Source organism: Haliaeetus albicilla, chromosome 26, assembly GCF_947461875.1.
Source record: "Haliaeetus albicilla chromosome 26, bHalAlb1.1, whole genome shotgun sequence".
In the NCBI taxonomy this organism is placed as follows: Eukaryota; Metazoa; Chordata; class Aves; order Accipitriformes; family Accipitridae; genus Haliaeetus; species Haliaeetus albicilla.
Genome location: NC_091508.1, coordinates 3,962,830 through 3,984,822, shown reverse-complemented (window position 1 = coordinate 3,984,822; position 21,993 = coordinate 3,962,830). Strand labels below are relative to the sequence as shown.

Genomic DNA, 21,993 nt, shown 5'->3' with positions numbered 1-21,993 from the left:
AGGTCCAGTTCGACAGCTGATGATTTTTTGGTGCCTCCAGCGCTGAAGCTGATCTTCCCTAGCCACAAGCAGGTTTTTTGGATGCAAAGTCAGATACTGTGATTCTTACTGTTCTAAAGATACTAAATGCCATAAAACCTGCAACCACACCAGATAAAGCTCAAATTCAAGCGGTTCTGACCCCTTTCATTCCCATGCTGCGCGTTTCTGTGCAAGTATTTCTGACTCTCTTGGACAAAACGGAATGAAATAGTTCTTACGAGTTAATGACAAAAGGTTGGAACCTTCTACTCACACAAACACTAGCGGATTTTCCAGGATTTTTCTTTTTTTCTGGCAGGGGATTTTCCCAAATCTGAAATAAAGAGAGGGCAAGTTGGGTTCTCCTGTTAGTTACTGGGTTTTGACTGCTTGGCAAAGGGAATTGTTACGGGTTTGTGTGGCGGGGTTTTGGTAGCAGCGCAGGGGCCGCAGGGGTGGCTCCTGTGAGAAGCTGCTCGAAGCTCCCTCAGCTCGGAGTCGGACCCGCCTCTGGCCCAGGCCGACGCAATCAGCGACAGCGGCAGCGCCTCTGGGATGAAATATTTAAGAAGGGGAACCTGCAGCGAGTAGGGGGATTAGGAATGTGAGAGGAACAGCTCTGCAGATACCGGGGTCGGGGGGGAGGAGGGGCGCCTGAGGAGGTTGATGCCCCTGCAGCCCATGGAGCTGAACGGTGGAGCAGAGGCCCCCCAAGATGGCCGTGGCTCCATGGGAAAGCCCGCGCTGGAGCCGTGTGTGGCTGAAGACCGGCCCGCGGAAAGGACCCACGCCAGGGAAGTTTGTGAGGAACTGCAGCCCGCGGCAAGGACCAGACCTTCCTGAAGGACAGTCTCCCGTGGGAGGGACCTCACGGTGGAGCAGGGGCCGAGTGCGGAGTCCTCCTCCCCCTGAGGAGGAAGGAGGGGCAGAGACAACCTGTGAGGAACCGACCCCAGCCCCCATGCCCCGCCGCCGGGGGGAGGAGGGAGAGAAACCCGGGAGTGGAGTTGAGGCGGGAAGGAGGGAGGGGTGGGGGGCAGGTGGTCGCAGGTTTGGTTTTGCTTCCTAATATCCTTGGCTTGTTTGGATTTGCAGTAAACTAAACTGATTTTGTTTCTTCCCCAAGTTGAGCCTGTCTTTTGCCCGTGACCATAAGGGGCGAGTGATCTCTCCCACTCCTTATCTCCACCCACGAGCCTGCCTTATGTTTTCTGCTCATCCCACCGTGGCCCGGGGCGGCGGGGGGAGAGGAGAGTGAGCAAGCGGCTGCGTGGTGCTTTGTTACCGGCTGGGCTTCAACCACAACGGGAGTAAGACCAGTTGTTAAGCGCGAGGTTTCCTTCCCTTCCTCAGTATTGATGGGACTATTCACTTTTCACCCTTAGCACCTTCAAAAACAGACTCTTGTGTCATACAGATTCCTACGCATCTCCTCCTAGAAATTACTGGATGTGTTACTGATGCCATTGATAATTAAATGAAGTTTCAAGCACGATTTCTGCAGTTTGCACAAGCCAACTCTTAAATGGAAGGCAATTAAGGACCACCGCTTTGCCCAGCAGAGGCATTCCAACACCAATCAGGAGGAATTCACGGTCTAGAAGGTGCCATTTCTTTTCCCTAGGAAGTGAGACACACCTGTACAGTGCAACTTTACTATATCCACCGCCATGGGGGGAACAAGAGAAATCCCCTCAGATCTAGCTCTTTTGAATGTCCAAGCAGCTCAGCATTTCACTTGTCGCCTTCCATATTCCTGAGCAGGAGTTTGACTGGACCCCTCCTGCCACCCGGGCTGCAGAAAAAGTGCAGCGCAGTCCATCCGTTGTTACACACATTTGAAAGACAAAGACTCGTCGCAGGCAGAGGCAGATTCTTTCTCCTTCACGTTCAACAAAACCACCAGCTCAAGAAACAGCAGGAACCGAGACCTAGCCAGTATCCGCTCACTGTACTCCAAACTCAACACTCTTCACAGGTTTCGTGCTTTGAAGCCTTGCTACGGGGAAGGCTCACGCAGCCAGGTTTCAGGCATCGCTCGGCCTACACAGACATACTGACATACCCAGCTCTTTTCTTGATTTTGGTTTGGAGCGAATTTCCTCTGCGTCGTCTAGCACCAAGTTCCTATATTCATCAAAGCCCTAAAAATCAGCAACAAAAGCCGCTGCTGAGCTACGTGCCCTGCTCTAAACTTCAGCAACAACACCACAAGCTATCGTGAGCTGTGCTGACGTGGGCTGGACAATTAAGACTATTAATTGGAGAGGCACGAGGTATTTCCACCCCCCATGCTAGTTTTTCCTGACAGAAAGAAACAGTTTTATGAATTGGAAGAACAACCAACAAAATACCCAATCCAAAGACATCCTGATACTCACAATGATGCAGCCTTCTAGCCGCATGTTCACTTGCTCATAAAGCCACACCTGGATCCTGGACCTCTGCAAAACGATGGAGGGGGAGAGCACAACAGGAACAGAAACACTCCACACAATTTTGTCCTCTCCTGTGCATTAAGAACTCCTTGCTGCCGACAGCTTTGTAACACTCGAGGCAGTAACTCTCACGCGTGGTTTCAGCAACGTCCTAAGCCATTTTTAAGGTGGTAGACTATTCTGGAAATCCCCTCTGCCTTCACTGGCGAACACGCAACAGCACAGGCTTCAAGACTGTCACGGAAAACATCCCTGCACACGTGACTGCAAGAGCAAACGCCTCTTACAAAGGTAACTCCTTAAGGTGAGAAGGAAAAACGCCCAACTCGGAACTAGCTGTTCTTCTCACGGATCGCAACGACAGCAAGTTCTTCAGTTCAAGCGAGACCGGCTCCAAAAACCCCATCCCGACCTCGGAAAGACCCGTCCGGCGTGCCGCCCCGCTCCCCACATGGCTCGAAGGGCCCTGCGCAAGAAGCACCGGGACGTTCCTCTCACACGGGGCCGAAGCCGCGGCAGCCCGGCGGTACTCACGTTCTGCAGGTAGCGGAAGATGAGGTTCTGGAGCGGAGCGTTAAGGACGCCCCACAGACAGACCACGCACCCCCACCTTTCCTGCCCCAGGGTTCGGTAAAAACGCTGTTAACTGCTGTCATGGGGAACAGCTCAACTACCGGTGAAGGCGGAGGCGGCCAGGCTACGTTTCATACAGGACCTTCAGGAGAATACGAGCATAACAGGGAAGAAGAAAATATTTACAGAAACCATGGCGTACACCAAACCCCATCTCCGCAGACAGAGCCTAGGCCGGGGACAGGGAAGGCTGACGACAGAGCAGGAGGAGGGAAGCAGCGAGGGGGAAGCCTTCCTCGCCGGGCTCTCGCGCGCTCTTCCTCTCTCCCAAAGTCCACGACCGACCGACCCATGCTGGCAGAAGTCTCAGCGGGAGAAAGTCCTTCGGCAGGATAAAGCGTCGGCAGCTTGGGGCTGGGTGACCCTTCTGGAGCCGGAACAGCACTTTGCTCAGTTTTGGTTTCAGACCTTTCCTCTAGGAACGAAGACAGCACAGTGGATTATCAAAGCACGCAAGTGTTTTCTTCCAAAGAGAAAGTATTGACAATCCACTCCGACAACCGATTTTTCCTCTGCCAGCAGCAAATGCCTGAGGGCCGCCCCACCTTCACAAATCCTCGTAGGAAGAGAAGAGACTCAAGTTCTTCAAAAATTTAAGAAAATTATTCAAAAGGTAGCTGCTAGGGAAAACGATCCCTGGTGGCAGGGTACACAAGAGACCCCAGTCTCAGCTGTCTTCTGCAGGGTCACAAATTCAGACCGCATGTCTGACCAGCAGGGAAGTTTAGGACAACTGCGTGCAGATACTCCCAATGTCTACCAGTTCACCTGTGCTTTAAGACTCCTTGCAAAGCCTCAGCTAGGAAAAGAATCACCTCTGGGTATCCAACAAAATAATCAGTTTCAATTTATTTCTTTCTTTATTTTAAGCCTTAAGACTATGCACTTCAGATGTCCAGCATTTCAGCAAGTTCCATGAGGAGCTCATCCTCATCCTTCTCTGGGTCCGGGTCAATTATCTCGTCCAGTTTGCCTCCTGAGATCTCCCAAAGAAACTGCTCAAAGTCGTCTTCCACAGAGAAGGGGGCTTCCCAGGCCCCTGTGGAGCTCAACCCGTCTGTCTTTACTGCTACTCGTGAGGAAGCTGAGGTCGAGCTTGAGACCTCTGGCGGTGCCACAGAGTCTGCCTGGCTTCCAATGTGCAGTTCAGGACTGGGAAGAACAAGAAAGAGAGCAAATCAGCGTATGACATTCCTTAAGCAGAGAGATGTTTTCTGCAAACCAGCTCTTAAAATGGTAGTTAATCCCTCCTACCCCTCAGCCTTACGCAGGGATTGTTATTCAATTAACCTGGGGCTGCTTCTACAGTCCAATGTATCAGCAGGTACATTTTGCACTTTGGGGATTTATCCGCGAAGACACAGCATCTGGGGTCTGGCAAAGAAGGTTCCGTTTTTGTCGCCAGAGACACTTTGCCACCTTTACGAATTTGACTGCAAAAAGGTTACCGAGTCAGCCTCCACAGGCGTTCAGAAAACCCAAGAAGCCACTGAAAAGCTGTACCAACTTGCAGCATTTTCAGACAAGAATCTAGATAAGCAGTCCAGCCAGCTGCTAGAAACTTATTATTTCAGACGAATTTTTCCTCTGCTGGATTTTGGCATGAAGTATCTCAAAACTCTAATCTTTCCACGTGTGGGAAAAAAAAAAAAAACAAACAACTTAGTTTCACGTGAAAGGCACACTGATCAAGAAAAAGAACAAGTTGTGGTTGTTACCTGGTTTGGGGTTTTCCTCTCCCGCGTATGGAGAGGAGGCTGCCCTCTGGCAAAGCCGGAACAACAGCCTAGGAAGAAGCAAGATGGTTTTTAGGATACACAGGTCAAAGACTGCTTTGCAGATTCTTCCTCCGCTGCTTCTCCTCTGGCATTGCTGAGCCTTAACCAAAATACAGAGCCAGGGCACACCTGAAGAAAAGTTAGCATTGCCTTAACGTTTACTAACGACCTTGGGTCTTTTTAAGGAACACAGCATTAATGGACGTAGCAGAGCATTATGTAAACACTGCCATTCACCTCGTAAAAAGCAGAAAGGTACTACAAGCGTCCTGGCGACCGCTTCTGGATTTAAAAGGGAACAGAGACCCGTAGAACGTTTCAGTCTTTCATCTTTTCTCCAAGAGGAGGCTACAACTTGGGCATAAATTTTACTAGGGACCCACTACTGCCTCAGCCGCTCTCCTTACCACAGCTGCTTTTTTAGCTGAAGGCTCCTTCCCGTCGCCACCAGTGGCACTCGGTGGCTTCACAGCCGCCACGGCAGACGGATGACTCTCGGCTGCCTTACGTTTCAGTGGCTGCTTTCTGGGGAAGGTGGCTTTCCCATCCAAAGGCTTCAGGCACACCTGCGGTTTGGCTAGAGTAAAAGGAAGAGAGAACTGATGCAGTCTTGCTCTGCCTCAGGAAAAAAACCCAACAAACAAACAGGTTCTCTTAACAGCACCACAATCCTTCTAGTTAAGTGTATTTAGCCAGCAGCTAAACAGGACAGCTTCAGCACTCGAGCAAGGGGAATCAGGCAGGTTTTTTTAAATTAACTTTTAGGGCCGTAGGAAAGCTCACGGAAAGACAAAAGGGGAAAGCATACTTAATAGCCAGTTCGTACCTGTCTCTGTACGGCTCTGTTCAGAGGGCAGTCCTAGCCTCTCCTTCAGAGACCTGGGGACTTGAACTACAAGAGAGAACAGAAAAAGTTTGGCAGACTGCATAAATCTCCATTTGGTGTTCACGTTTCACAATGAGAGCCATCACTTCACTGGGATTCAGAGCTACCTTGAGCCCTCAACCAACACGCAAAAAGAACCACTAGAAGAAAGGACAAACAGCAAACCTAAACAGAAAATCTGTGCATCAAATCCAGATGTCTGCTTAGTAGCTGCACCTCTCTTTGGTGCTTTGTCAGCATTCTCCAGAACCTCTGTCTTCTTCCCCAGCCTGTCAGCAAGGTTGCGCTTTAATGGAAGGACACTTCTACCAGCTTCAGAAGGAGAAAAAACAAGCAATACTTGAAGAACGTTTCTCTGCAGGAGGATTTTAGAACAGTCAGCCACAAACTTCAATGCTTCCAGGGATCTTTTCTTAGATTTGCCTTTCAGCTGCTAACCAAATTTGCCACTTCTGCCTGCCGCCAATACACATCTCTGCCAAAATGGATTTTCCTCCTGCACGCAGAAAAATTACCCTTAAACACAGTCACGTTTAGATGAGGGCACCCGAACAACGGCTCACAAAAAGTTCTTAGCTATGGAGGCTTTCTGTTTTCCCATCCTCTCGCCAAGATTCACTTGAATCACAGGCTCCTCCCCTAAAACAAAGACTAATCTCTTCACTGCACAGAAACCAGTAGCCACTAAGAGCACTGTCCTTCTAGCCCACGTCCCAGCAAAAGGCACTCTTCTGGTAGCCAAACCACAGAAACGAGTGACTACGCATAGTAGTAGCGCCACACGTTTTTTGCCTTTCAAAGGAATTTGTGCAGATCTGAACACCACCACTTATACACAGACTCCTATCACGCTACTGTCCGCAAGTGCCACCGTCAGCCTCGTCAACGCTTCAAAAATTGCCTACTTGTATAATACCATCTTCTATAGGTCTGCCCTTTCATTACTGCCCGCTTTTTCCACTTATCCCCTTTTTTGCATACTGACACTCGTATTGACATTAGCTTCTCTCTCTTCTGCTACTGCACTTAACCCAACCGCTACTTCTGCCACGTGCTGTCGACACATTAGCTCCTTCACAAATCTCACTCAACTTCAGGAACATGAGAGTCCAATTAAGCACACTGGAGAGTCTGTAAGGTGGTGTGATACATGATGAGCTACGGCTTAATGTCAGGCTGATAAAAACCGCTTCTGGATCTTTTATTGCAACACAACAAACTGAGCACCTACAAATGCCAAATACTTGCAATCAAACCAGGGCCTTGAAGCATAAAAGCATGGTTTTAATTAGAAAAGGCAGCACCAGCAGGCTAACCTGTCTGAATTATCTTAATTATTACTTGACCTTTTTGACTGAGGAGCCATGAAATGGAAACAATAGTATTCACTACAAGTAGGGGATATTAACTCACCACCTTGGCTTTTTGTTTTTTTCTTTAGTTTCTCCAATTTGATTTCTTCAAGTGTTTTTATTCCAAAATTTAAATTGTCCTCTGAAAACAGAAAATGGTTAATGAAGCTGAGGCCTAAAGGCACATGTTGAAGAGCACACATCCTCAAGCTTCTTACAGCTCAGAACCCTTCCAAAGTCTTCCAAATAAACCCTCTCAACACTCCCCACCAGTAAAAAAAGCCATAGAACAGATGGGTATTTTGGTAAGCAATTGGCATCCTTCTTCAACCCTCCTCCCATCCTACAGAGTAAAACCTACCGTCTTAAGCGTTTTAATCCATCTACACGATATTAGATTCCTCTATCATTAGACATGGCTTCTTCCCACAGTGTTTGAAAGGACACATTTGCAGGCATTTAAACTCCACGCTGTGGCTCTATTTTGTTTTACAAAAGTCAACAGGGAGGAGTTGACCTGTCTGACCCAAGGGACATACGACATTATTAGAGAGGAATGAGCTCGTGGAAATAACTGACTCCATCCAGCTACCCGATGCTCTATCGTAGTTTTAGAACATATCGCTTTGGAATTAATCGTCAAGTTCTCCTTCCAAGCCATCCTACTACGGCTGCTAGAATACCTTGCTTTGTATTAGCACTGCCTTTCCTGGTGGAAATTATCCGCGATCCACTACAGGCTTCTGTTGCCGGTTGCTGGACAGGTGTTTTAGTTTCATCTCCTTCTTCAGAAAGCTGCTCTGAAAGTCCAAAATAAAACCTATTCAGTTATGGAGCAGGGATTACACAAGACGTTTCATGCTCATGTAGCTCGTACAATGACATTTCAGTCCACGGTTCATATTTTGTTCGTATTCTTAACTACAAGCAACTGTTTGTGGAAGGCTTTTTTTAAACAGCTGTATTGACTTGACAGGCTCATATAAGCAAGAGCTATACCGGGGAAAAAATATTTAAGACTCCAGACTCTCGTCCGTAGCTTTAAACACTACACAGTTCTGGCACTCTGTGAATTTGTACATTCACCTCCGGCAGAAATGCCTTCAGTAAGTAAAAAGTACCCATCTTCATCATCATCTGCAGCACTGATTACAACTGCCTGGAGGATGTGTAGGACTTGGGACCTTTTCAGAGCTTTCCACTTTCATCACCCCCCTCAGCTGCCGAGAGGGACTCGACTGCACAGAAAGTCTGTTTTGCTGCAGTGACGCCTGAGCCATTTTCACATCATCTTCTGCAGGCTCAGGTGGACTTGGAAGCGTAGCTAGAGGAAGACGAGGATCATCTCTCATTTGGCCATGTAAAACTTTCACCCCAACCTTGCACTCACTGCCTAGATACGGTAGATAAGGCAGATAACCCACCTGGCTGCTGAATTCAGAGTTTCCTATTCCCCACCCCTACGAACACACTAGGAACAACGGCTTCCCTTCACACACTCATCTCGCCACCCTACCCTCCAGAAAGGATTACATGAGGGGAAAGCAACCTGGAGTGCAAAGATCACACAAAGCACAGAGAAGCTGAGCATGAAAGAAAGAATTAAATACCAGAATTACAGTCCGTTTAGCTGAGAGCCTGTGACTGCACACTTCTCCCTACACTCATCAGTGAGCAGTTACTCGATGCCGTCTACGGCATTGTACCCACTCCTGAGTAATATTCAGAATTAATTCTTTAATGCTTAAAGGAAAAGGACCCAAGAAACTCACTTCTGCTTGGCGGGAAGAAGCGCCCATCAACATAGCGTCCTTTCGTGTGACGGAAGGCGCAGTTGGATTTTTGACAGCCAGCTGGTTGATTCTCCCAGTAGCAAGGGATCTCACTGCGTTTTTTCTGAAGACAGACAGAAAGAAAAGCTCATGGTAACACTCGCCTTAGGCTTGCTAAGAGACATAGTTACACGTCATGCCAGAGAGAGGGCTATCGCAGTGCAGTGCGGAAACATCGTTCCAAAGGGCAGTCTATCACTGAAAGCATTGCAGGGCAGATCGACAAAGTTTGCGTACGCTGTAACTACTACACATTATCTAGCTTTCCTGTCATTCCGTTGGAGAAGACGGGGGCTCGCACACATCAGTTCAGGGTGGGCTAAACTAAGACAATGTGCAAAATACTGGGATTATTCAGAGGGAAAAAAATGCCTTAAACTGCCTAGCTTGAATCTATCTCAAGTTATCTTTCAGAGCCTTATTTCCTTCCCATCTTCTCCCTCCCCACCCTGTGCTACCCCAAGACGTCAGAACAACGCCAGCACCTAATACAAAAATGTCTTGCTGAGATATACCTAAGAAATTGATCTTTCTTCCCCCAACTTCCTCCCACCCCCCTCCAAGTAACGGAAACCAGTATCCTTTGAAAGCAAGTAAATCTATCACGTACAAGCACATTCAGGCTGCCGACAGCAAGGAAAAATGCTTTCAGGGATTTAGTTGGAGAACACATCTTTAGGCAAACACTCACATCGACTTCCATGTGTCTGAATCTGCAGGTAGTCTTGAAACAGCGACCCTCCTGCCACAGCCTGCACACTCTCTCATTTCCCAGAGCGGCCGCACAGTGGCGGAAGGAACAGCTGTCTCCCTGTAACCAAAAGGAAACCCACAAAGAGGAAATTAAAACAGTACAGCCTCCAGAATTATCCATGCTAGTAGAACTGGACGCAGAATCGAACTGCTTGTGAAGTTAACAGAAATCTGGATGCCTCCGCCCCCTCCTCTCCTAAAAACTCAACAAGAAACCCCAAAGCAAAAGAAGCCCAAACATACCTTGTCACAGGTGGAATAGAAATAGAAGTAGCAGTCGTCCCCTTGCTTGGACATAATCGACACCGTCTGAGAACCAGCTCAGGTTCGAAGGCTTCGCTCTCAACAGGGACTTCCTCCCGTCCTGGCAAGAGCTGGCTTCGCTCTTTCTTGGACGGAAAGTCTCCTGATGGCTTGAGCGGTCAAATCTTCTTTTTCAAAGTAACCCTAAAGAAAGGTATCAGTAAGCGAAAAAGAAGAAACAGTCCTACTCCCTGGTCTAACCTTCCAGCTTGCTGACCTGCCTGTGTCCTGTACCAAAGACCAAGAAGGGAACAAAACTTTTTTGTTGCACCCCAACAAACGCACGAGAGGAGTACTATTGCACCTACCTGTGGGTACTTGCGGGTTATAAAGCACAAAGTATTTCACTTGGGCAGTCTCTCTTGCTGCTCTACTTTGTGCCTTTAATCGCTTACAAAAATAGTAAAGATGCTTAACGCCCCCCCTGTGTATCAGGACAGTCAGATCACAAGGAAGGCAGAGCACCAGGAACTACGTGTTCTCATCCCCCTTGTCAATCCGTCAGCCTTACCCCAGCCGCAAACAGCTGATGATGATTTACCTGCTGGTTACCGCACTCCACTAGGCTGACAGCGCCCTCGGTGTCACAAGTTACACAGAGAACGCTGCACTATGATGCGTATGCAAACCACCCAGCATGTTGTCTGAAGCACAGGACAAGCTCTTGCTAACACATCTCGTTCTCTGCATGAGAATCTGAAGCCAAGTTGTCCAAAGCTGAAGCAGAACAGTCAGAATTTCCACTCTTTACAGTTGTTTTAGTCAACTCGACCTGTTAAATACTGTCTGGACATACGTACACATACCCGTTCATGCACACGCCAAGAGCGAGGGATGATAAAGTCAGCAAGAGCGATAGTAAAAATTAGAATGTGGGGCTATTTGCCACAGCAGACTGCATAAAAAGTCTCTCATTTTGAGGGAACCGGCAAACCCAAAAGATCTACATAACAGTTTGATGAATATGCCTTCAAGGCTGATGCTTTATAACACGAGTGATTTTGGGGTCAGCACACAAACAGGCATACCTACGTACACGCATACAGTATCAACGTTTCTATCCACACGAGCGTGCACAGCACATGGTGCACGATATCCGTAGCGAGAGCAACTCTCAGCCCTAATCGGACACGCGGAGTTGCAATCAATTAACAGCAGGGAGACAGCAGATCGAGGATACAGCAAGCTTTGAGAGGCAGGGAAATGCTTCCTTTGCAAGTGGCATGGCTGCGTGATACCAAGAATTTGGAATTACACTGATTTTCGGAAAGAATTTGTTCTCTTTTTACATCAGAGCCAATGCTACAAGTTTGCCATCATACGCTGTTCTCTAATCCATAAATCCATCATCATGCATTGCAGCAAGATCATGGAAGGTTTGAAAAGATGGCTTAGGTCCAGTTCGACAGCTGATGATTTTTTGGTGCCTCCAGCGCTGAAGCTGATCTTCCCTAGCCACAAGCAGGTTTTTTGGATGCAAAGTCAGATACTGTGATTCTTACTGTTCTAAAGATACTAAATGCCATAAAACCTGCAACCACACCAGATAAAGCTCAAATTCAAGCGGTTCTGACCCCTTTCATTCCCATGCTGCGCGTTTCTGTGCAAGTATTTCTGACTCTCTTGGACAAAACGGAATGAAATAGTTCTTACGAGTTAATGACAAAAGGTTGGAACCATCTACTCACACAAACACTAGTGGATTTTCCAGGATTTTTCTTTTTTTCTGGCAGGGGATTTTCCCAAATCTGAAATAAAGAGAGGGCAGGTTGGGTTCTCCTGTTAGTTACTGGGTTTTGACTGCTTGGCAAAGGGAATTGTTACGGGTTTGTGTGGCGGGGTTTTGGTAGCAGCGCAGGGGCCGCAGGGGTGGCTCCTGTGAGAAGCTGCTCGAAGCTCCCTCAGCTCAGAGTCGGACCCGCCTCTGGCCCAGGCCGACGCAATCAGCGACAGCGGCAGCGCCTCTGGGATGAAATATTTAAGAAGGGGAACCTGCAGCGAGTAGGGGGATTAGGAATGTGAGAGGAACAGCTCTGCAGATACCGGGGTCGGGGGGGAGGAGGGGCGCCTGAGGAGGTTGATGCCCCTGCAGCCCATGGAGCTGAACGGTGGAGCAGAGGCCCCCCAAGATGGCCGTGGCTCCATGGGAAAGCCCGCGCTGGAGCCGTGTGTGGCTGAAGACCGGCCCGCGGAAAGGACCCACGCCAGGGAAGTTTGTGAGGAACTGCAGCCCGCGGCAAGGACCAGACCTTCCTGAAGGACAGTCTCCCGTGGGAGGGACCTCACGGTGGAGCAGGGGCCGAGTGCGGAGTCCTCCTCCCCCTGAGGAGGAAGGAGGGGCAGAGACAACCTGTGAGGAACCGACCCCAGCCCCCATGCCCCGCCGCCGGGGGGAGGAGGGAGAGAAACCCGGGAGTGGAGTTGAGGCGGGAAGGAGGGAGGGGTGGGGGGCAGGTGGTCGCAGGTTTGGTTTTGCTTCCTAATATCCTTGGCTTGTTTGGATTTGCAGTAAACTAAACTGATTTTGTTTCTTCCCCAAGTTGAGCCTGTCTTTTGCCCGTGACCATAAGGGGCGAGTGATCTCTCCCACTCCTTATCTCCACCCACGAGCCTGCCTTATGTTTTCTGCTCATCCCACCGTGGCCCGGGGCGGCGGGGGGAGAGGAGAGTGAGCAAGCGGCTGCGTGGTGCTTTGTTACCGGCTGGGCTTCAACCACAACGGGAGTAAGACCAGTTGTTAAGCGCGAGGTTTCCTTCCCTTCCTCAGTATTGATGGGACTATTCACTTTTCACCCTTAGCACCTTCAAAAACAGACTCTTGTGTCATACAGATTCCTACGCATCTCCTCCTAGAAATTACTGGATGTGTTACTGATGCCATTGATAATTAAATGAAGTTTCAAGCACGATTTCTGCAGTTTGCACAAGCCAACTCTTAAATGGAAGGCAATTAAGGACCACCGCTTTGCCCAGCAGAGGCATTCCAACACCAATCAGGAGGAATTCACGGTCTAGAAGGTGCCATTTCTTTTCCCTAGGAAGTGAGACACACCTGTACAGTGCAACTTTACTATGTCCACCACCATGGGGGGAACAAGAGAAATCCCCTCAGATCTAGCTCTTTTGAATGTCCAAGCAGCTCAGCATTTCGCTTGTCGCCTTCCATATTCCTGAGCAGGAGTTTGACTGGACCCCTCCAGCCACCCGGGCTGCAGAAAAAGTGCAGTGCAGTCCATCCGTTGTTACACACATTTGAAAGACAAAGACTCAGGCAGAGGCAGATTCTTTCTCCTTCACGTTCAACAAAACCACCAGCTCAAGAAACAGCAGGAACCGAGACCTAGCCAGTATCCGCTCACTGTACTCCAAACTCAACACTCTTCACACGTTTTGTGCTTTGAAGCCTTGCTACGGGGAAGGCTCACGCAGCCAGGTTTCAGGCGTCGCTCGGCTTACACAGACATACTGACATACCCAGCTCTTTCCTTGATTTTGGTTTGGAGCGAATTTCCTCTGCGTCGTCCAGCACCAAGTTCCTATATTCATCAAAGCCCTAAAAATCAGCAACAAAAGCCGCCGCTGAGCTACGTGCCCTGCTCTAAACTTCAGCAACAACACCACAAGCTATCGTGAGCTGTGCTGACGTGGGCTGGACAATTAAGACTATTAATTGGAGAGGCACGAGGTATTTCCACCCCCCATGCTAGTTTTTCCTGACAGAAAGAAACAGTTTTATGAATTGGAAGAACAACCAACAAAATACCCAATCCAAAGACATCCTGATACTCACAATGATGCAGCCTTCTAGCCGCATGTTCACTTGCTCATAAAGCCACACCTGGATCCTGGACCTCTGCAAAACGATGGAGGGGGAGAGCACAACAGGAACAGAAACACTCCACACAATTTTGTCCTCTCCTGTGCATTAAGAACTCCTTGCTGCCGATAGCTCGAGGCAGTAACTCTCACGCGTGGTTTCGGTTATGTCATCGGTCATTTTTAAGGTGGTAGACTATTCTGGAAATCCTCTCTGCCTTCACTGGCGAACACGCAACAGCACAGGCTTTAAGACTGTCACGGAAAACATCCCTGCACACGTGACTGCAAGAGCAAACGACTCTTACAAAGGTAACTCCTTAAGGTGAGAAGGAAAAACGCCCAACTCGGAACTAGCTGTTCTTCTCACGGATCGCAACGACAGCAAGTTCTTCAGTTCAAGCGAGACCGGCTCCAAAAACCCCATCCCGACCTCGGAAAGACCCGTCCGGCGTGCCGCCCCGCTCCCCACACGGCTCGAAGGGCCCTGCGCAAGAAGCACCGGGACGTTCCTCTCACACGGGGCCGAAGCCGCGGCAGCCCGGCGGTACTCACGTTCTGCAGGTAGCGGAAGATGAGGTTCTGGAGCGGAGCGTTAAGGACGCCCCACAGACAGACCACGCACCCCCACCTTTCCTGCCCCAGGGTTCGGTAAAAACGCTGTTAACTGCTGTCATGGGGAACAGCTCAACTACCGGTGAAGGCGGAGGCGGCCAGGCTACGTTTCATACAGGACCTTCAGGAGAATACGAGCATAACAGGGAAGAAGAAAATATTTACAGAAACCATGGCGTACACCAAACCCCATCTCCGCGGACAGAGCCTAGGCCGGGGACAGGGAAGGCTGACGACAGAGCAGGAGGAGGGAAGCAGCGAGGGGGAAGCCTTCCTCGCCGGGCTCTCGCGCGCTCTTCCTCTCTCCCAAAGTCCACGACCGACCGACCCATGCTGGCAGAAGTCTCAGCGGGAGAAAGTCCTTCGGCAGGATAAAGCGTCGGCAGCTTGGGGCTGGGTGACCCTTCTGGAGCCAGAACAGCACTTTGCTCAGTTTTGGTTTCAGACCTTTCCTCTAGGAACGAAGACAGCACAGTGGATTATCAAAGCACGCAAGTGTTTTCTTCCAAAGAGAAAGTATTGACAATCCACTCCGACAACCGATTTTTCCTCTGCCAGCAGCAAATGCCTGAGGGCCGCCCCACCTTCACAAATCCTCGTAGGAAGAGAAGAGACTCAAGTTCTTCAAAAATTTAAGAAAATGATTCAAAAGGTAGCTGCTAGGGAAAACGATCCCTGGTGGCAGGGTACACAAGAGACCCCAGTCTCAGCTGTCTTCTGCAGGGTCACAAATTCAGACCGCATGTCTGACCAGCAGGGAAGTTTAGGACAACTGCGTGCAGATACTCCCAATGTCTACCAGTTCACCTGTGCTTTAAGACTCCTTGCAAAGCCTCAGCTAGGAAAAGAATCACCTCTGGGTATCCAACAAAATAATCAGTTTCAATTTATTTCTGTCTTTATTTTAAGCCTTAAGACTATGCACTTCAGATGTCCAGCATTTCAGCAAGTTCCATGAGGAGCTCATCCTCATCCTTCTCTGGGTCCGGGTCAATTATCTCGTCCAGTTTGCCTCCTGAGATTTCCCAAAGAAACTGCGCAAAGTCGTCTTCCACAGAGAAGGGGGCTTCCCAGGCCCCTGTGGAGCTCAACCCGTCTGTCTTTACTGCTACTCGTGAGGAAGCTGAGGTCGGGCTTGAGACCTCTGGCGGTGCCACAGAGTCTGCCTGGCTTCCAATGTGCAGTTCAGGACTGGGAAGAACAAGAAAGAGAGCAAATCAGCGTATGACATTCCTTAAGCAGAGAGATGTTTTCTGCAAACCAGCTCTTAAAATGGTAGTTAATCCCTCCTACCCCTCAGCCTTACGCAGGGATTGTTATTCAATTAACCGGGGGCTGCTTCTACAGTCCAATGTATCAGCAGGTACATTTTGCACTTTGGGGATTTATCCGCGAAGACACAGCATCTGGGGTCTGGCAAAGAAGGTTCCGTTTTTGTCGCCAGAGACACTTTGCCACCTTTACGAATTTGACTGCAAAAAGGTTACCGAGTCAACCTCCACAGGCGTTCAGAAAACCCAAGAAGCCACTGAAAAGCTGTACCAACTTGCAGCATTTTCAGACAAGAATCTAGATAAGCAGTCCAGCCAGCTGCTAGAAACTTATTATTTCAGACGAATTTTTCCTCTGCTGGATTTTGGCATGAAGTATCTCAAAACTCTAATCTTTCCACGTGTGGGAAAAAAAAAAAAACAAACAACTTAGTTTCACGTGAAAGGCACACTGATCAAGAAAAAGAACAAGTTGTGGTTGTTACCTGGTTTGGGGTTTTCCTCTCCCGCGTATGGAGAGGAGGCTGCCCTCTGGCAAAGCCGGAACAACAGCCTAGGAAGAAGCAAGATGGTTTTTAGGATACACAGGTCAAAGACTGCTTTGCAGATTCTTCCTCCGCTGCTTCTCCTCTGGCATTGCTGAGCCTTAACCAAAATACAGAGCCAGGGCACACCTGAAGAAAAGTTAGCGTTCCCTTAACGTTTACTAACGACCTTGGGTCTTTTTGAAGAACGCAGCATTAATGGACGTAGCAGAGCATTATGTAAACACTGCCATTCACCTCGTAAAAAGCAGAAAGGTACTACAAGCGTCCTGGCGACCGCTTCTGGATTTAAAAGGGAACAGAGACCCGTAGAACGTTTCAGTCTTCCATCTTTTCTCCAAGAGGAGGCTACAACTTGGGCATAAATTTTACTAGGGACCCACTACTGCCTCAGCTGCTCTCCTTACCACAGCTGCTTTTTTAGCTGAAGGCTCCTTCCCGTCGCCACCAGTGGCACTCGGTGGCTTCACAGCCGCCACGGCAGACGGATGACTCTCGGCTGCCTTACGTTTCAGTGGCTGCTTTCTGGGGAAGGTGGCTTTCCCATCCAAAGGCTTCAGGCACACCTGCGGTTTGGCTAGAGTAAAAGGAAGAGAGAACTGATGCAGTCTTGCTCTGCCTCAGGAAAAAAACCCAACAAACAAACAGGTTCTCTTAACAGCACCACAATCCTTCTAGTTAAGTGTATTTAGCCAGCAGCTAAACAGGACAGCTTCAGCACTCGAGCAAGGGGAATCAGGCAGGTTTTTTTAAATTAACTTTTAGGGCCGTAGGAAAGCTCACGGAAAGACAAAAGGGGAAAGCATACTTAATAGCCAGTTCGTACCTGTCTCTGTACGGCTCTGTTCAGAGGGCAGTCCTAGCCTCTCCTTCAGAGACCTGGGGACTTGAACTACAAGAGAGAACAGAAAAAGTTTGGCAGACTGCATAAATCTCCATTTGGTGTTCACGTTTCACAATGAGAGCCATCACTTCACTGGGATTCAGAGCTACCTTGAGCCCTCAACCAACACGCAAAAAGAACCACTAGAAGAAAGGACAAACAGCAAACCTAAACAGAAAATCTGTGCATCAAATCCAGATGTCTGCTTAGTAGCTGCACCTCTCTTTGGTGCGTTGTCAGCATTCTCCAGAAACTCTGTCGTCTTCCCCAGCCTGTCAGCAAGGTTGCGCTTTAATGGAAGGACACTTCTACCAGCTTCAGAAGGACAAAAAACAAGCAATACTTGAAGAACGTTTCTCTGCAGGAGGATTTTAGAACAGTCAGCCACAAACTTCAATGCTTCCAGGGATCTTTTCTTAGATTTGCCTTTCAGCTGCTAACCAAATTTGCCACTTCTGCCTGCCGCCAATACACATCTCTGCCAAAATGGATTTTCCTCCTGCACGCAGAAAAATTACCCTTAAACACAGTCACGTTTAGATGAGGGCACCCGAACAACAGCTCACAAAAAGTTCTTAGCTATGGAGGCTTTCTGTTTTCCCATCCTCTCGCCAAGATTCACTTGAATCACAGGCTCCTCCCCTAAAACAAAGACTAATCTCTTCACTGCACAGAAACCAGTAGCCACTAAGAGCACTGTCCTTCTAGCCCACGTCCCAGCAAAAGGCACTCTTCTGGTAGCCAAACCACAGAAACGAGTGACTACGCGTAGTAGTAGCGCCACACGTTTTTTGCCTTTCAAAGGAATTTGTGCAGATCTGAACACCACCACTTATACACAGACTCCTATCACGCTACTGTCCGCAAGTGCCACCGTCAGCCTCGTCAACGCTTCAAAAATTGCCTACTTGTATAATACCATCTTCTATAGGTCTGCCCTTTCATTACTGCCCGCTTTTTCCACTTATCCCCTTTTTTGCATACTGACACTCGTATTGACATTAGCCTCTCTCTCTGCTGCTGCTTCACTTAACCCAACCGCTACTTCTGCCACGTGCTGTCGACACATTAGCTCCTTCACAAATCTCACTCAACTTCAGGAACATGAGAGTCCAATCAAGCACACTGGAGAGTCTGTAAGGTGGTGTAATGCATGATGAGCTACGGCTTAATGTCAGGCTGATAAAAACCGCTTCTGGATCTTTTATTGCAACACAACAAACTGAGCACCTACAAATGCCAAATACTTGCAATCAAACCAGGGCCTTGAAGCATAAAAGCATGGTTTTAATTAGAAAAGGCAGCACCAGCAGGCTAACCTGCCTGAATTATCTTAATTATTACTTAACCTTTCGGTTGAGAAGCCATGAAATGGAAACAATAGTATTCACTACAAGTAGGGGATATTAACTCACCACCTTGGCTTTTTGTTTTTTTCTTTAGTTTCTCCAATTTGATTTCTTCAAGTGTTTTTATTCCAAAATTTAAATTGTCCTCTGAAAACAGAAAATGGTTAATGAAGCTGAGGCCTAAAGGCACATGTTGAAGAGCACACATCCTCAAGCTTCTTACAGCTCAGAACCCTTCCAAAGTCTTCCAAATAAACCCTCTCAACACTCCCCACCAGTAAAAAAAGCCATAGAACGGATGGGTATTTTGGTAAGCAACTGGCACCTCTCCTCCCATCCTACAGAGTAAAACCTACCGTCTTAAGCGTTTTAATCCATCTACACGATATTAGATTCCTCTGTCATTAGACATGGCTTCTTCCCACAGTGTTTGAAAGGACACATTTGCAGGCATTTAAACTCCACGCTGTGGCTCTATTTTGTTTTACAAAAGTCAACAGGGAGGAGTTGACCTGTCTGACCCAAGGGACATACGACATTATTAGAGAGGAATGAGCTCGTGGAAATAACTGACTCCATCCAGCTACCCGATGCTCTATCGTAGTTTTAGAACATATCGCTTTGGAGTTAATCGTCAAGTTCTCCTTCCAAGCCATCCTACTACGGCTGCTAGAATACCTTGCTTTGTATTAGCCCTGCCTTTCCTAGTGGAAATTATCCGCGATCCACTACGGGTTTCTGTTGCCGGTTGCTGGACAGGTGTTTTAGTTTCACCTCCATCTTCAGAAAGCTGCTCTGAACGTCCAAAATAAAACCTATTCAGTTATGGAGCAGGGATTATACAAGACGTTTCATGCTCATGTAGCTCGTACAATGACATTTCAGTCCACGGTTCATATTTGGTCGTATTCTTAACTACAAGCAACTGTTTGTGGAAGGCTTTTTTTAAACAGCTGTATTGACTTGACAGGCTCATATAAGCAAGAGCTATACCGGGGAAAAAATATTTAAGACTCCAGACTCTCGTCCGTAGCTTTAAACACTACACAGTTCAGGCATTCTGTCATTCATACATTCACCTCCAGTAGAAATGCCTTCAGTAAGTAAAAAGTACCCATCTTCATCATCATCTGCAGCACTGATTACAACTGCCTGGAGGATGTGTAGGACTTGGGACCTTTTCAGAGCTTTCCACTTTCATCACCCCCCTCAGCTGCCGAGAGGGACTCGACTGCACAGAAAGTCTGTTTTGCTGCAGTGACGCCTGAGCCATTTTCACATCATCTTCTGCAGGCTCAGGTGGACTTGGAAGCGTAGCTAGAGGAAGATGAGGATCATCTCTCATTTGGCCATGTAAAACTTTCACCCCAACCTTGCACTCACTGCCTAGATACGGTAGATAAGGTAGATAAGCCACCTGGCTGCTGAATTCAGAGTTTCCTATTCCCCACCCCTACGAACACACTAGGAACAACGGCTTCCCTTCACACACTCATCTCGCCACCCTACCCTCCAGAAAAGATTACATGAGGGGAAAGCAACCTGGAGTGCAAAGATCACACAAAGCACAGAGAAGCTGAGCATGAAAGAAAGAATTAAATACCAGAATTACAGTCCGTTTAGCTGAGAGCCTGTGACTGCACACTTCTCCCTACACTCATCAGTGAGCAGTTACTCGATGCCTTCTACGGCATTGTACCCACTCCTGAGTAATATTCAGAATTAATTCTTTAATGCTTAAAGGAAAAGGACCCAAGAAACTCACTTCTGCTTGGCGGGAAGAAGCGCCCATCAACATAGCGTCCTTTCGTGTGACGGAAGGCGCAGTTGGATTTTTGACAGCCAGCTGGTTGATTCTCCCAGTAGCAAGGGATCTCACTGCGTTTTTTCTGGAGACAGACAGAAAGAAAAGCTCATGGTAACACTCGCCTTAGGCTTGCTAAGAGACATAGTTACACGTCATGCCAGAGAGAGGGCTATCGCAGTGCAGTGCGGAAACATCGTTCCAAAGGGCAGTCTATCACTGAAAGCATTGCAGGGCAGATCGACAAAGTTTGCGTACGCTGTAACTACTACATATTATCTAGCTTTCCTGTCATTCCGTTGGAGAAGACGGGGGCTCGCACACATCAGTTCAGGGTGGGCTAAACTAAGACAATGTGCAAAATACTGGGATTATTCAGAGGGAAAAAAATGCCTTAAAGTGCCTAGCTTGAATCTATCTCAAGTTATCTTTCAGAGCCTTATTTCCTTCCCATCTTCTCCCTCCCCACCCTGTGCTACCCCAAGACGTCAGAACAACGCCAGCACCTAATACAAAAATGTCTTGCTGAGATATACCTAAGAAATTGATCTTTCTTCCCCCAACTTCCTCCCACCCCCCTCCAAGTAACGGAAACCAGTATCCTTTGAAAGCAAGTAAATCTATCACGTACAAGCACATTCAGGCTGCCGACAGCAAGGAAAAATGCTTTCAGGGATTTAGTTGGAGAACACATCTTTAGCCAAACACTCACATCGACTTCCATGTGTCTGAATCTGCAGGTAGTCTTGAAACAGCGACCCTCCTGCCACAGCCTGCACACTCTCTCATTTCCCAGAGCGGCCGCACAGTGGCGGAAGGAACAGCTGTCTCCCTGTAACCAAAAGGAAACCCACAAAGAGGAAATTAAAACAGTACAGCCTCCAGAATTATCCATGCTAGTAGAACTGGACGCAGAATCGAACTGCTTGTGAAGTTAACAGAAATCTGGATGCCTCCGCCCCCTCCTCTCCTAAAAACTCAACAAGAAACCCCAAAGCAAAAGAAGCCCAAACATACCTTGTCACAGGTGGAATAGAAATAGAAGTAGCAGTCGTCCCCTTGCTTGGACATAATCGACACCGTCTGAGAACCAGCTCAGGTTCGAAGGCTTCGCTCTCAACAGGGACTTCCTCCCGTCCTGGCAAGAGCTGGCTTCGCTCTTTCTTGGACGGAAAGTCTCCTGATGGCTTGAGCGGTCAAATCTTCTTTTTCAAAGTAACCCTAAAGAAAGGTATCAGTAAGTGAAAAAGAAGAAACAGTCCTACTCCCTGGTCTAACCTTCCAGCTTGCTGACCTGCCTGTGTCCTGTACCAAAGACCAAGAAGGGAACAAAACTTTTTTGTTGCACCCCAACAAACGCACGAGAGGAGTACTATTGCACCTACCTGTGGGTACTTGCGGGTTATAAAGCACAAAGTATTTCACTTGGGCAGTCTCTCTTGCTGCTCTACTTTGTGCCTTTAATCGCTTACAAAAATAGTAAAGATGCTTAACGCCCCCCCTGTGTATCAGGACAGTCAGATCACAAGGAAGGCAGAGCACCAGGAACTACGTGTTCTCATCCCCCTTGTCAATCCGTCAGCCTTACCCCAGCCGCAAACAGCTGATGATGATTTACCTGCTGGTTACCGCACTCCACTAGGCTGACAGCGCCCTCGGTGTCACAAGTTACACAGAGAACGCTGCACTATGATGCGTATGCAAACCACCCAGC

The 21,993-nt window shown here is 48.3% G+C and overlaps 3 protein-coding genes across 3 annotated transcripts; all 3 read right to left on the bottom strand.

The window, feature by feature from the left end:
* Positions 1-3,910: 3,910 nt before the first annotated feature.
* LOC138682149 (zinc finger CCCH domain-containing protein 11A-like) lies at positions 3,911-9,990 on the bottom strand. The gene is given in 12 exon segments (XM_069771877.1): positions 3,911-4,244; positions 4,811-4,878; positions 5,278-5,447; positions 5,697-5,762; positions 5,973-6,068; positions 7,149-7,250; positions 7,792-7,928; positions 8,230-8,267; positions 8,269-8,432; positions 8,881-9,004; positions 9,632-9,751; positions 9,937-9,990. Coding segments are annotated over 12 exon segments (1,404 nt in total). The 3' UTR covers positions 3,911-3,979.
* A 1,521-nt stretch (positions 9,991-11,511) lies between these two features.
* Positions 11,512-14,601, bottom strand: LOC138682148 (small nuclear ribonucleoprotein E-like). The gene is made up of 5 exons (XM_069771875.1): positions 14,593-14,601; positions 14,368-14,394; positions 13,787-13,849; positions 13,467-13,549; positions 11,512-11,644 (listed from the first exon to the last, which is right to left on the bottom strand). Exons 1-5 carry the CDS (start codon positions 14,599-14,601, stop codon positions 11,512-11,514), a joined length of 315 nt encoding a protein of 104 aa, XP_069627976.1.
* A 752-nt stretch (positions 14,602-15,353) lies between these two features.
* LOC138682147 (zinc finger CCCH domain-containing protein 11A-like) lies at positions 15,354-21,350 on the bottom strand. The gene is given in 12 exon segments (XM_069771874.1): positions 15,354-15,618; positions 16,184-16,251; positions 16,651-16,820; positions 17,070-17,135; positions 17,346-17,441; positions 18,542-18,622; positions 19,154-19,290; positions 19,590-19,627; positions 19,629-19,792; positions 20,241-20,364; positions 20,992-21,111; positions 21,297-21,350. Coding segments are annotated over 12 exon segments (1,383 nt in total).
* Between the last annotated feature and the right edge of the window lie 643 nt (positions 21,351-21,993).

What these genes read in the sequence shown, in the direction of transcription:
- LOC138682148 (XM_069771875.1), bottom strand. An exon ending in TCTTCCGCTACCTGCAGAAC is followed by an intron (nt 13,850 to 14,367) that starts GTGAGTACCGCC and finishes ATCGTTTTGCAG; the next exon opens with AGGTCCAGGATCCAGGTGTG. An exon ending in GGCTAGAAGGCTGCATCATT is followed by an intron (nt 13,550 to 13,786) that starts GTGAGTATCAGG and finishes GCTGATTTTTAG; the next exon opens with GGCTTTGATGAATATAGGAA.